The sequence below is a fragment of the Acomys russatus genome, chromosome 29 (assembly GCF_903995435.1).
Source record: "Acomys russatus chromosome 29, mAcoRus1.1, whole genome shotgun sequence".
Taxonomy (NCBI): Eukaryota; Metazoa; Chordata; class Mammalia; order Rodentia; family Muridae; genus Acomys; species Acomys russatus.
In genome coordinates this window covers 41,297,620-41,312,452 of record NC_067165.1, presented here as the reverse complement: position 1 = coordinate 41,312,452, position 14,833 = coordinate 41,297,620, and the positions used below count along the sequence as shown (strand labels likewise).

The 14,833-nt window shown below is 50.5% G+C and overlaps 1 protein-coding gene across 1 annotated transcript in view; it reads right to left on the bottom strand.

Annotated features, from left to right (window-relative positions):
• Positions 1-6,879: 6,879 nt before the first annotated feature.
• The window catches only part of Gpr157 (G protein-coupled receptor 157), a 17,655-nt gene continuing 9,701 nt past the window's right edge, over positions 6,880-14,833 (bottom strand). Inside the window, exons 2-4 of the mRNA XM_051172171.1 lie at positions 12,813-13,026; positions 8,334-8,531; positions 6,880-7,900 (exon numbers count right to left, since the gene is read on the bottom strand). Of these exons, the coding sequence (XP_051028128.1) occupies positions 7,697-7,900; positions 8,334-8,531; positions 12,813-13,026 (616 nt within the window). The 3' untranslated portion in view covers positions 6,880-7,696. The remainder of the gene's footprint in view (positions 7,901-8,333; positions 8,532-12,812; positions 13,027-14,833) is intronic.

The following is a 14,833-nucleotide window of genomic DNA, read 5'->3' as shown; positions in this document are numbered from 1 at the left end:
GGTTCTGGTTACTGTAGGTTCCAGCAGAAGAAACCCTTCAGATTGCGCCAGGAGAATTGTTCCTCAGAGCTGATATCCTTACGGTTTTGTTATTGTGTCCATTAATCCTCATTTCCTATTGTTTTGGTTAGTCGGGTTATAAGTGACGTATGCTCGGTCACTATGTTGTTAATAAAATATATTGGTTAGGAAAATTGAGCCTACAGGGGGCCACTAAGTTCTGGGGCCAGTAAGGTCCGAGAGCCTGTTAAATTACCAAAAACCAGACCCAAGCCAACTGAGCAAAGTAGCCCTGGGCATAGGGTGTGGCTCAGAGACTGCTGGCCTAGCATGTGAGGCCCTGGATTCCCTCCATAACACCAGACCTGGGGGTACCCTAAATGCTATATATTTACAAGCTGGTTCCTGCCTCCAGGGGTCACTATCCCCCACAACCACTTCTCTCCTGAATCTGTCTGCATTGCCATTCTCCTCTGTAGAAAAAGAAATAGACGAGTTATGAATCATGCTGGCCGAGTGGAGAATTTCACTGACGGCCCTTCTGATTTAGTAAGCTTGTATGTTCTGTAACTACTCTGTGTTTGCCAGTTTGTTCTAGCAAACCACGGACTCTTTTGACTTTGGTGACTAAAGACAGTGAGTCCAGGAGAGCTCGGCTCTGCTATCTGCCAGGAAGAAAAGCTGTAGGGAGGACCAGGGGGTGGGAGGGCATGCTTCCTTCTCTGGCAGCATGGGTATAAGAAATTGCCAGGAAGGCTTGTATAAATAGCGCACCAACAAGAGTAGCTATTGGCTGGAGAGATGGCTCAGTGGTTAAGAGCACTGGCTGCTCTTCCAGAGGACCGGGGTTCAATTCCCAGCAACCACATGGCAGCTCACAACTCTCTATAACTCCAGGCCCTAATGCCCTTCTGAGGGTGTCAGGTGCACAATTAATTAATTAACTAAAAAGAGCAACTCTTTGTTGGGGTTGGGGAGATTGCTCAGAGGTTAGAGCACTGGCTGCTCTCCTGGGAGGACCCAGGCTTAGTCCAAGTACCCACATGGTGGCTCACAACTTCCTGTAACTCCAATTCCAGGGATCTGACCCCTCTTCCGACCTCCAAGAGCATGCGCACAGAGCATAGACATACAAGCAGGCAAAACGCTCATACATAAAAACTTAGCTAGGCTATAAAAACTTAGCCAGGCTATGGTGGTGCGCGCTTTTAATCCCAGCACTTGGGAGGCAGAGACAAGAAGAGCAGATCTCTGTGAGTTCAAGGCTAGCCTGGTCTACATAGTGAGTCCCAGGCCAGCCAGAGCTACATGGTGAGACCCTGTCTCAAAAAAAGTTTTTTTTTTCTAAGTCTTTTTAGGGTCCCCACTGACACCGAAGGCTGTGCCTGGTGTCAACTGCGATGTCTCCTGTGCAGGGTGGGGCTGGAACTGAAATCTTCAGATTGGCCTCATTAACCGAGACAGGCTGACCAGTGATGGAAGTGACACTCTGGGCCACAAGCCTTTCCAGTTGACTTTGTGTGATGTGCTGGGGCCGTCTTGGTCTCATGATTACCTAGTTAACATGGAACTACTGATGGCTCAGAGCTTTGGAGGCTGGCATTATCACCCAGCGTTATACTTGCTAATGGGAAGGGGCTGTGGTTGGAATCTAGTCTTTTTCCAGAGCCTCGTGGCTCACAGAGCTGGTAGTAACGAAGTTTTCAACCTATGGGTCTCCACCCCTTCAGGGACGAATGACCCTTTCACGGGGGTCGCCTAAGACCACCAGAAAACACAGGCATTTACGTTACAACTCATAACAGTAGCAAAACTATTTATGAAATAGCAAAGAAAAGAAATCTTTGGTTTGGAGGTTACCACATGAGGAACTATATTAAAGAATCACATTATGGGGCTGGAGAGATGGCTCAGAGGTCAAGAGCACTGACTGCTCTTCCAGAGGTCCTGAGTTCAATTCCCAGCAACTACATAGTGGCTCACAACCATCTATAATGTGATCTGGCGCCCTCTTCTGGCCTGCAGGTGTACATGCAGGCAGAGCACTGTATACATAATAAATATGGGGGCTGGAGAGATGGCTCAGAGGTTAAGAGCATTGATTGCTGTTCCGAAGGTCCTGAGTTCAATTCCCAGCAACCACATGGTGGCTCATAACCATCTATAATGAGATCTGGCGCCCTCTTCTGGCCTGTGGGTGTATGTGCAGGCAGAACACTGTATACATAATAAATTTTTTTTAAAAATCACATTAGAGCTGGACGGTGGTGGTGCATGCCTTTAATCCCAGCACTCGGGAGGCAGAGGCAGGTGGATTCCTGTGAGTTTGAGGTCAGCCTGGTCTACAATGCGAGTCCAGGACAGCCAAGGCTACACAGGGAAACCTTATCTCGAAAAACAAAACAAAAATCACATTAGAAAGGTTGTGGTAGCAGAACATATCCTCTTTTCTGTTGACACTTGTTTTGTAAACTCTATTTTATTTTATTTTATTTTTGTAAACTCTATTTTATTTGGGGTATTGAACCTCCCTTCCACCAAACCCTTAACCCTGGATATGAGAAAGAATGTTAGTAGGAAAAGGGGGTCCCGACCCCTTTACTTCTCCCAACTGTTTAGGATCAGTGGGTTCTTTGGGGGCAACACAGCAAGCACAGCACAGCAAGCAGTCTCCTCCGAGCCTCTGCATTTAAATGTTTTTTCTCCATCCACCTCTAGTCACTCGAAACTGCTACATGCCGCATGCTGCATACCACCCTTTCTCTCTCTGGGCTCTCCTATTTATCTTCCTCAGAGTCCTAGACCACGCCCCTCTCTGTGCTGCAGGCGGCAGGCTGTTACCAGCTGTCGATGACCATACCCTGCATGAAACAGTTATCAGCTGTGGACATACTAAAGCTCAAATTAAAATCCCACACTTGGGATTAAAACAAAAATGTATTTACATAAAAGTAACTGAGTTTGCAAAGAAACCAAAACTTCCATTACACTTTTCGCTTTTGGTGGCCTGGGCCCTGTGAACGTGCACTCTAGGCAAATACTCTACGCTGAACCATACCTCCTACCCTTGCCTGCAGCCCACCACCACCAGCCTCTTCTTTCTTCATGTTGTGCATGTATATACATGTGGAGGCAGAGGACATCAGGTGTCATTCCTCTAGTACTTTCTGCCTTGTTCTTTTGAGAAAAAGGTCTCTCGCTGGGATCTGAGGCTCACTCAGGTATCCGGTAAAACCCAGGGGTCTTCCCATCTCTGCCTCCCAGTGCTGGTGTTATGGGCACACACCATCATGACTTACTTTTTTGGTGGGCGTTGGGACTTGAACTCTGGTCCTTATAACCACTCATCAAGCTCTTTACCCACTGAGACAGCATGTCTGTGGGAGATTATCTTTCCTGCCTTAAAAGGTGTAGGAAGACCCAGGCTGGAAGTGAGCAGTCCCATTCTCTGGTTTGGGCCCTGGATTGTCTATTAAATACGCATGCACTCATACTCCCCCCTCTTCACTGTGGGTGTGACACGACCAGCTGCTCTGAGTTTCTGCAGCTGTGAGCTTCCCAAAGTTATGGATCGTGTGTGACTTGTTTTCCTTAGTTGCTTTTTGCTGTCTTTTGTTTGTCTTCTGAGACCTGTTGACTATGCCTGCCTCTGCCACCCAAGCACTGGGTTAAAAGTGTGGGCCACCGGGCTCAACCCCCTAAGTTTCTTTTTCTCAGGATATTTTGTTACAGTAACAGAGATGAAAGAAAATGTAGTATTTAGAGCTCCACTGGAAATCTATGGGAGCAAGAAGTCATCCTGTTGGGTATCCATTGGGTATAGGCAGAAAGAGGCTACCAAGCACATGGACAGTGTGGAGAAGCGAGGGAACAGCAAGCTGCATTTCCTGCAGGGAGAAGGTTGGAGATAGCTCAGGAGACACAGAAAAGTGTATCAGGTCAGGGAGGCCTGGGATGCCACATCCAGGGACCAGATGCATAGACCCTACATGGCTGACTTTCCTGAACCCACACCTCTTTGTGCTTACACAAACCAACCCCAGTGAGCCAGGACATGGGTGTGCAGGCCTGTACTCACAGCAGGAAGAAGGCGAGGCTCAGATTCATGGTCTAGATGGAGTTGGGGTGCTTCCGAGGACCTCCTGAGCAGAAAAGGAGGACAGTAGCAGCCATGCAGAGCAAGGTTGGCGGTCAGGCTAGAGGGACGGATGGGAGGGGAGACAGACACAGCAGTCAGTGAGCGTGGAGGGCCAGGGAGGGTCACAGAGGATCGCAGAGGGTCGTGCGAGGCCATGGAGGGTTGTAGAGGGTCACAAAGGGTCAGAAACACAGTGTATGAGAACCAACCACCAAAGGTGAAAGTTTCTGAGGGGTGGAAAGCGGGGTGGGTAGATGAATCCAGGATTACAGAGTGTAGCCTACCTGGGACTTAGGGACAGAAGCTAGACAAGGTGGGGATGCAGCCAATCAGGTTCCTGAACTTTCTCAAGTATCTGTTAGCGAAGCCCAAGCATGTGGCCAGTGACTACACCCTTGAAAGAAGGCTCTCCAGGTCTCAGCCGACCTCAGGCCAGTCTGTTGCCTCACTCGGCCCTCCCCACATCAGTGTGGAGTCAGTTTAGCAAACACACAGGAGGAAAATGATTGACTCGTCTAATTTAAAACAGCAAGAGTTTGGGCTTTCACTCAGCCACCCAGGGTTAACATCAGACTTTAAAAAACAAAAACAAAAAACTCATGCTAGGCCTAATTACACCACAAGTGTGAGTTCACACAAGCTCACGAAGAAGGGCTGGAGAGCTAGCTCAGCAGCTAAGAGTATTTGCTGTTCTTAAAGAAGACCCAGGTTTAGTTCCCAGCAATCACTGCTCACAAATATCTATAGCCACAGTTTCAGGGGATCAGTGTCCCCCTGGCCTCCTACATACGTGGTGCACTTACATGTGCAAAAACATTCATACACATAAGAGCAAAGATGTATGGTTTCATTTGTACTCGGAGCTTTTGACACATAGTAATCTTTATTTTTTAATTTTTTTCAAGAGAGAGAGAGAGACAGAAAAAAACTAAAATGCTTTAGGAAGTTGGCTGGGTTTGGTGGCATAGGCCTATAATTCCAGAAACAGAGAAACTGTTAAGGCCTGCCTGGACTACTGGTGGGAACCCCTTGCTTCAAAACTTAATAAAATGAAAATGGATGGAAAAATAATTATCTAGTATGCGCGCGCGCACACACACACACACACCCTCAGAAGGACAGAGGCAGGAAGCAGCTGACAACTGATTTGGAGAACAAGATTCACAAAGTGCTTAAAAAGGGTGCTGGGGAAACGTGGCTGGCAAGGGCTGCAGCACCTATTAAGGCTGAGGTCACATTTGGGTGACTGAGGGGCACAGATGGATAAATATTAAATAACACTAACTCGTAGAGACAGGGACCCACCCGACTGAGCAAGGCAGGTGCTAAGGTTCCCCCTGGGCCCCGAGGTTCCTCCTTCCCTAGACCCACTTGGTCACCAGCTCTGAGCTAAGGTTGATGCCTGTGGACTCACAGGGCTAGAGGCAAGGCACCAAGCCTCCGGTCATCACCAGCCACCTGCAGGGCAGCATGGAAAACAGAAGTGTAGACCTTGTGGAGGGTTTTTAAGCAGGCAGCAATCCTGCCAGTGGTACCATCAAACAGTTGGGATGAGCCTGGGACTCCAGGGGCAGAGCTTTCTGACTCCCTCGTCCTACACAGACCTTTTCTTGAACAAAGCCCGGGGCTCCACAGCACCCTGCCCAGCCGGGTTTTATTCCAACATCATTTCCTCCGTGGTACTTTGTAGATCATTTTCTCCTCTACAGGAAACAAATTCCTAGAATTTCTGTCCCATTTTAGAAGCCGGTAGATCATTATCAGCAGCACACTGACCGTGCACAAATTAGCTGTGATACCTGTCTTATCTTAGGACGCCTTGTGTAGGCTGTTTCTGTAAGCAGACTGCCCACTGCCTAGGTGCTTCCTTTGACTCCCAAAAGGAAGCCTACCTCTTGTAAATTTTCCTAAAGAAATGCTTTCCAAGGAAACCAGAAAAGGAGCACATGGACACAGTCCTCTGAGCGACTCTTCCTTTCTTTATAGAGGTGGAAACCAATGGCCCTTTATGGCTTTGCTTTCATCCTCAGCCATTTCACAGGCTCTTAGCGTCCTCTCAGCTTTGTAGGGTATTGACAGAATGCAAGGGCACTACCTCACTTTGCCTGCTAGGTGGCAGGCAAACTTCTGAGAGCCTGCGGCTCAGCACATACAGCTTTCTGAGTAGAAACGGACACAGACAATTCTTTAAGCCCCTCTCTGATAGGCCAAGGCTGCAGCTCTAGCTTTCTGGGAGGCTGAGGTAGGAAAATCGAAGGTTCAAGACCAGCCTAGGCAACATCGAGTTCAAGGCCAGCCTAGACAACTTTGTAAGATCCTGTCCTGAAAACAAAAACAAACAAACAAACAAAAACCAAAACCAAAAACACAAAAAGGTGGGCTTGGAATAGAAATTAGTGGCAGAGTAGTTGCCTAACAGGCACAAGGCCCGAGAACAGAAAACACAAACCAAACCAAACCAAACCGTTTTTCTTTTTAATGTAATTATCAGGAGAGGCAGAGGCAAGTGGATCTCTGTGAGTTAGAGGACAGCCCGATCTACATAGCAAGTTCCAGGACAGAATGTCCACATAATGAGACTCTGTCTCAAAAAATTAAATAAAATCCTGTTTCTATAACCCCCAAATAATTTTAAGTATTTTTGGTGCTAAGACCAAGCTAGAAACTACACTGAGCTACATCCCAGCCCAAAGTTGATTCTCAAAACATTTACCTCCGGGGAGGAATCAGAATTTGGGCCGTTCCCTAATTCTCTCATCACCTTTCCTACAAAAATATCTAGACAAAGTGCAAAGACAGGCCCCTTCCCAACTCACCCCTGTACATGAGGACAGGGGTTTTGTGAGAACAGCAGGTGAGATATTATATTGTCCATAGGGCCTGGAGCTGAGCTGCCTTCTGTCCTGGTACTCGGAGGGGACCTGAGTGTGATATGATTCACCAATGGGCAGGACTCTGGACTCTGGCCTGTGCTGAAATGCAAATGTAATAAATACCGAGGGCTGAGGACCCACGCGGAGAGTCCGTGAGATCCCTAAGAGTGTGCACCTGGCTGGTCTTGATCAGTGATGGTAGTCTCCTGTGACTTCAGGAGACTTGGGACTCTTAGCCTCTGCTGACCAGTGATGCTGACTATGCCAGGCTCTCTAGGGAATCTCAACGCCCTGGGCAAACCTGGACTCCATACTGCGACGTCTGGGATCCATGATGTGTCATTCAGTCCTGCCTGGGATGGGCCCACAGGTAATGGGGTCCCTCAAATTGTAAACAGCGCTGGTGGCCCCCAGGACACTGAGAAGCAGTGCCCTGGCAAGACCTTGCGTGGCTGAATCTCACGTCTTTGTGCTTACACAAACAAACCCCACTGAACCAGGACATGGGTGTGCAAGGAATGCACCACCCGCCTGAGAGTCTGAGAGTCTGGGAGGTAGAAGAGGCTGCGCTGATGGCTGTTCCTTCACGGGGTCCAAGCTTCACCAGCGGAGGCTTCCAGGATGCCTGGTCCCCGTACCCTGCAGCAGGAACCAGGAAGGCAGAACAATGAGGGAAAGCAGCCACTCAGGTGCTGGGCACTTCTGCGGTCCTTCTGGATTCCTGAGATTCTCCCATCTTGTGTGGAGTAGGAGCCCCAAGAGGGCTCTGGGTGGAGGACGGAGGATTGCAGCGGCAACAGCAGAGAGAGAGGAGCCTTGTGCGGACTGCGCGGGTGCAGAGGACGAACATGATGCAGTTGGCCCCTCCCTGGAAGGTGTTCCCAATGCCCTGTGGGGAATGTGGGAGAAGCATAAACACAGGGCTGGGGGTGTCTCAGAAACACAATCTCGGGGACTCAGTGGCCTGCTATGAATCCCATGACCTTTCCTGTCCCTGCCCTTAAACTGTCATGGGACGGGCTCAGACCAGTGGCCTTAAGCAGAGATCTGGACAGGCCTGAACTGGCCACCTACCCGAGACCTGCATTTTGGCCTTCTGCCGTGACAAGGAGTCAGGACCAGTCAACTCTGCCAGGTTGCTGAGAAGAAGTGGCCACTCCACGCCACACTGCTTCGGGATGGGGGAGAAAGGACAGTGAGATGCCCTGCTTCCTCCAGGCCCACCCTGACTAACACACTGGGACCTGAGGCGCATCTGTAGGGAAAGGATCTGGCCATGCCAACTGCAGGGCCCACGGGGACAGACAGACAGACAGACGTACGTGCAGAACAACCAGCACAGGTGCCTGCACAGCTGGGGAGCCACAGAGGGTCAGCACGAAGCGCACGGTGCTCCAGACTCGGAGACAGATGAATATGAATGGGATGAGGATCAGCTTCTTATCAGCCATGGAGGTGAAGGAGCCTCGCTGCAGCTGGCGCCCCTCGCAGATGGGCCGGTATTCCGAGAGCGCCTGGTGCTGTGTGGAGGACAGGAAGCAAAGACATGAGCCAGATGGGCCTCTTACCACAACTAGCCGTGCATGGCCATATGCCCAACAGCAGCCAGGAAAGGCAAGAGAGGGCCACTGTTGCCTTTTCCACTTGGACACTGAGGAGGACTGGAGCCTATTGGACCAGGGGGCAGGGGTGGGGCGGGGGTGGGGTTCTCTCCAACCTCCAACTCCCACGTCATAGGCCCTGCCTATTCCACGTCTCCACAGGGCTGTCTCAGAGATGCCGTAAAGCCCTGCACAGGATAAACAAGTTTTCTTAGCCCTCAGGTCCACTGCACATTCATCTCAGCTGAATGACACTTCATCCTTCCTGTCACCCGTGTGACTTGGGCATCATTTTTTAGTCCTCTCTTTCCCAGCCACACCTCACCTACAGAGAAGTCCTAGGGGCCCCACCTTCAAACCAGACCTAAAATCTGGACACTGACCCCCTCCTCCACACACACACACCATGGCATGGGCCAAGCATAATCACCGTGTTTAATTGGTCTCCTTCCTTCCCACCATAGGTCATCCCCAACACACGCCATCCCGAACACACACCATCCCCAACACAGGCCATCCCCAACATAGACCATCCCCAACACAGGCCATCCCCAACACAGGCCATCCCCAACACACACCATCCCCAACACACACCATCCCCAACACAGGCCATCCCCAACACAGACCATCCCCAACACAGACCATCCCCAACACAGGCCATCCCCAACACAGGCCATCTCCAACACACACCATCCCTAAAACACGCCATCCCCAACACACGCCATCCCCAACACAGACCATCCCCAACACAGGCCATCCCCAACACAGACCATCCCCAACACAGGCCATCTCCAACACACACCATCCCCAACACACGGCATCCCCAACACAGACCATCCCCACTACAGGCCATCCCCAACACAGGCGGCAGGTCCTCAGAAGGTCTGCGGCAGGTTTGGCAAGCCCTCTCTACTCAAAGCTCTTGGTGGCTCCATTTCAACCCTTCCTTACAATATCCTGTCAGGGTGAGTGAGCCCTGGCTCAGTTCTGACCTCAGTCCCATTCTTTCCCTTGCTCACTCTTCCAGCCACACCACTCTCCTCTAACCCCAGGTCTTAGCTGGTCCTTGTATCTGGGAAAGCAGTTCCCTCACCTTCAAGTCTTTACTCAGAGTCACATTCAGAATGACACTCACAACCAGCCATTTTGTAAATAGCCCTGAGCCCATCCTAGCTATTGACTGCTGTCTGGTTTCCACGGTTCTTCCCAACCTCCATCCTCTGATGTCATACCTCCACCCTCTGAAGTCATACCTCCATCCTCTGATGTCATCCTGCCTGTTTCTCAGCTTATTGCTGCCATCACCCGCCCCCCTCCACAGTGCAAGATCCCTAGCATGCAGGCTTGCCCACAGAAGGGGCAGGGGAAGGGATGGAGCCAGCCATGGCTCTGACATTCCTGTGTAACGAACGGTTGTCATGGCAGGAAGGATGCTCAGTTTCACATCACAATCAAATCTGTAAAATGAAGTGTGGCCAATGTGAGGTGTCGGTTTGAGCCTGGCCCTGCGTCTAGGGCACTGAGGCCCTGTAAGGGAATAACCACACACCTAGCATCCCTGAGTGCCAAGCTTCAACAGCTCATCTTATTAAGGGACCCCCCTCCCCCTCCCCTATGACTCTGTGACCCAGGGAGCTGAATGTCTGCCTCACACAGCTAAGCCAGGACAGGGCAGGGCAGAGAGTCTGGCAACTTGGAGAACCTGGACCAGCTGGGCCGCTCTTCAGAGCCAAGCTTGCCTCCCCGTTTATTTTCAGTCTCCTCTCGCATCTCCGGGCAGGAAATGATCTGTGTTCTCACTTCCCTCCCCATTTCAAGTTGCAAGAGGAAACTGTCACATGCAGGGGCCAGCCTGGCCAGCCTGGAGGCCCCTACTCTGCTCCAGAAAGGACAAGAGGCACACAGGAGAGGGTGGAGCCTGGTAGAGCTCGGGGCGGGGCTCTATTCTTCAGGAGCAGCCCCCACCTTCTCTGGTCAGTAGGAAATGAGAAGGGCATCAGAAGGGCTTGGCCACTTGTCTGTGTGGGAACCACTGCTGGCTCTGCCCTTCAGCCAGGACTCCAGTACAGACATCAAGGGCACAGGGCAGGTGAAGATCAGCTAAATGGAGAGCTAGGATCTCAGAAGACACAGAATGTTAAGTTTTGGGCAGGGACGTGGTGTCCCAAGAGTGCAGATGCCTACAAGGAACATCTACTGAGAAATGGCTGCCCAGTGCCTGCCTTGACAGCACAAGCCCGTAATCCCAGCACTGGGGAGGCAGAGGCAGGTGGATTTCTTTTGTTTGTTTGTTTTGTTTTTCGAGACAGGGTTTCTCTATGTAGCTTTGGTTGTCCTAGACTCACTTTGTAGACCAGGCTGGCCTCAAACTCACAGTGATCCGCCTGCCTCTGCCTCCCGAGTGCTAGGATCAAAGGTGTGTGCTACCACGCCCAGCGAGGCAGGAAGATTTCTGTGAGTATAAGGCCAGACAAGGCTACACAGTGAAACTTTGTCAAAAAAGAAAGAAAGAGAAAGGAGGAAGAAAGAAAGAAAGAAAGAAAGAACTGCTGCATCATAAGAAGCCATGGCTTGTGGGCATGGCTCAGTGATCAAGTGTTTAAGTGAGCAGAGGCCCTGGGTCACTCTCTAGCACTGAAAAACAAAACAGCCCCGAAGGAGAAATAAACCTGTTTTTTATGATACCAAGTGCGGGATCGGAACAGTCTTGTGAGAGAACAGGTGAGGTTAATCCACTAGAAGACCAACCACCTCGTGCAGGAGCTTGACTGTTGCCAGCTGAAAAGATCCCGTGAACAGACTCTGGGAGGAGATATATAAATGAGACCAAAACTGGAGGTGGGGCCTTTTGGAGACTTGGAATAGTTTTGGCTGTTCATTGCTCCACTTTGAGACACTCCTAGAGAGAACCACTCAAGGGAAGGCTTCGGGAATCCGGCTCCTGCTGAGGTTCCGGGTTCTGGTTACTCCAGGTTCCAGCAGAAGAAATCCTGCTGATTACGCCAGGAGAATTGCTCCTTGGAACTGATATCCTTACGGTTTTGTTATTGTGTTCTTTAATTCTCTTTTCCTATTGTTTTGGTTAGTCAGGTTATAAGTGACGTATGCTCGGTTACTAAGTTGTAATAACATATATTGGTTAAAAAAACGAGACTACACAGTCCAGTAAGACACAACCCCCTAGAGTTTCTGCCTTGAGAACTCAGGAGGTAAATTATACGCTAGGCATTGCTTATAATCTCACTACTTGGGAGGCAGAGGCTGGGCAATCAGAAGTACAAGCTGTCCTCAGATGCATAGTCCAGTGCCAGTCTGAGCTACATCAGAGCCTGCCTCTGGGGCTAAGGAACACAGTGCATTTGGCAGTACGCTCACCTAGTATGTATGAATCCCAGGGTTTGAGCACCAGAACTACTGAAACTGGCATGCTGGTGCGTACCTGTAATCCTAGCACTTGGGAGGTGGAAGCGGGAGGATTGGAAATTAAAGGTCATCTTTTTGTTTTGTTTTGTTGTCTTGTTTGTATCTTTTGAGACAGGGTCTCCCTGTGTAGCCTTGGCTGTCCTGAACTCGCTTTGTAGACCAGGCTGGCCTCGAACTCACGGCAATCCACCTGCCTCTGCGTCCCGAGTGCTAGGATTAAAGTCATCCTTGACTGTATAGTGAGCTCCAGGCCAGACTGAACAACATATTACCCCATCTCAACAAAACAAAACAAGACCCTGTCTCAAAAAAAAAAAAAAAGTACATAAATACATGGGAGGAAATGGGGTTCTCAGCAGCTGGAGTTGTCAACTGATGAGTTGATCAGTTTATAGGGTTCCACCTCTCTGAAGAGAAGCCCCCCTTTTTAGGCAGCCTTACTGATGCTCAATTCTGACCTCCAAGGATAACTAGGTGAGTTACCTGTTAGCCATTTCTTCCTTGGCAGCTTCCTTGACTTTGATCTAAACCCCTTAGTGTAATATCAGAGATTGCCACAAGGGGGCAGTGCAGGACCACGCAGAGAATGCAGCTCTAGAGTCCAGCTACTTTACCGGGTGAGTCGGCTCAGCCTCTTAGTCTCAGATACTTACTAGGTCTGACTTAGCCAACAGGTCTGTCCAGATCCTCCGTCATAGCACTCGTCCCAGGCGCACAGTCCCTATGGCCTAGCACGAGTCTGGTCACTCCCCTAAGGGCCAACACAGTGACACCTACCGCCCTGTTGATGTGCTTCCTGACCAGAAGGTACAGCAGAGGTAGTAAGACATAAGCCAGCATCTCCCACAGCTTCCCGGTCAGTAGCATCCACAGAACACGGTCCTCGGCTTCCAGGTTGATCCAGCACCAGCCCACGGACACATCCGAGGCATCGTAGCCTATCTTCTTTAGAGAGACCGCAGCCACTGTGATGGCCAGTGGGACACCCCAGCTGAAGGATAATGAGAAAAGAGAGGTGCCGAGGTTAGCCCTTGACACCCTGAAGGCTCGGCATGGGCAAAAATGGCGTGGATCCTCTCCAGACCAGCAGCAGTGTTCCTGAAAAACAAGGAAGGGCAGGAAGAAGCTGAAGGAGCCTGTTGCAGTTTAGAATTCCAGGACTTTGGGGCTGGGAATGTGGTTTGATCAGGAGGGCGATGGACTAGTAAGGCTGGAGCCATGGGTTCGTCTCTAGCACCATAGAAACTGGGAGTGACGGTATTTGCCCATTGCCTCACCACTTGAAAGGTGTTGGCAGATAGACCACTGTGAGTTCTAGCCCAATCTGGACTACACAGTGAGATGCTAGCCTGTGCTACAACCTCCCAAATGGCGCAGCTCAGTGGTCAAGATCTCTGGCAGCTCCTTTAGGAGACCCGGGTTCGATTCTAAGCACAGCATGGTAACTCACAACCATCTGGGGCCAAGGGAATTCACCTCCCCATATCCATAGCCTGTGATCTCCCATCCAGACCCTGGATTCTCCCAACCCCAGGCTCGCCCAGGTTGCCAGGGGACTAGCTGCTGGTGTGAGTGTTTAAGCCAAGACACAAATGCTGGTGTTTGCAGACTGGGTGACTCTAGTTTCAGGGGAGCCAGTGCCCTCTTCTGGCACACACACAGTGAGTTGACACACGTGCAGGCAAAATACTCATAACTGAAAAATAAAATAATTAAAATAAATTAAAATGCAGTGCTTCTCAGAAAAGGACATGGCCAGAAAGATCTAGCTCCTACACGCCCAGCACCCCTCCTTGCATCCAGAGGGGTGTGGGCACTAGTCTGCAGACATCAGCTTCAGTCAGTCCCCTGGCAAACTGGGAGAGCTCGAGGTTGCAGGAGTTGGGAGAAACCAGGGTCTAACATCACGGGCTATTGAGTAAGTGACCCCCTAGAACACCTGGTCAGGTGGCACACCACTGAGGCTGCTGTCCCTTTGGAGACTGACCCCAGAGCAACGCATCTGGAATTAGGCCCAAGTCCCAAGACTTGCCTGCCCAGTCTCCTTCCAAAACAGCTTATCGGAGGGACCTGGTATGGAGGTGACACATGGATTGAGAGTTCTGACTCTGATGCAATGGACTGAGCCCAAATTATTACCCTGCTGCCACTTAGGGCAACATTCTCACAGGGTGGGGATAATGACAGCACCATCTGAGGAAAGCCAGATGAGCATTCATCAGCTCAGACAAGCCCAGGCAGCCACAATGGGCCGGCCATCGAGACTGTGGTTAGAGCCGAGGCATGGCAGCGCATGCCTGTAGTGGCAGCGCTGGGAAGGCAGGCACTCTGGAGGCCAACCTGGGCTCTGTGGCGAGGCATCCTCTTGCTGTAATGCTACAACGCTCATCAGAAGAAGGCAGAAGAATATGTATAGTGCGTGCACATGTGTACATACACGCATCATACACGCCACTGACAGAAGGATGTGAAACGCAGCTCTAGCTAAAATTCCTTGGGGCAGGGTACATAAGCCACATCTAGTCCTTTCTCCCAAGGTCCCAAACTGAGACACGATTCTGCCCAAGTTGACTATGGAGAACCAGTTAATTTATCGGGCTTCCTTACAGACCAGAGGTAGGGGGTGTGGGTGTTCCTTCCCTAAAAGGCTGCACCTATAAAGCCCTTCCTGTAGCCGGCAGGAGTGAGGACTTGCCCATGGTCACCTAGGTGGAGCCCCCAGTCTTTCTGGGCCTATATGCTCTAGTGCCTCCCCAAGACCACGTGTATCATGTAAGGCAGAGGTACATACAACAGGT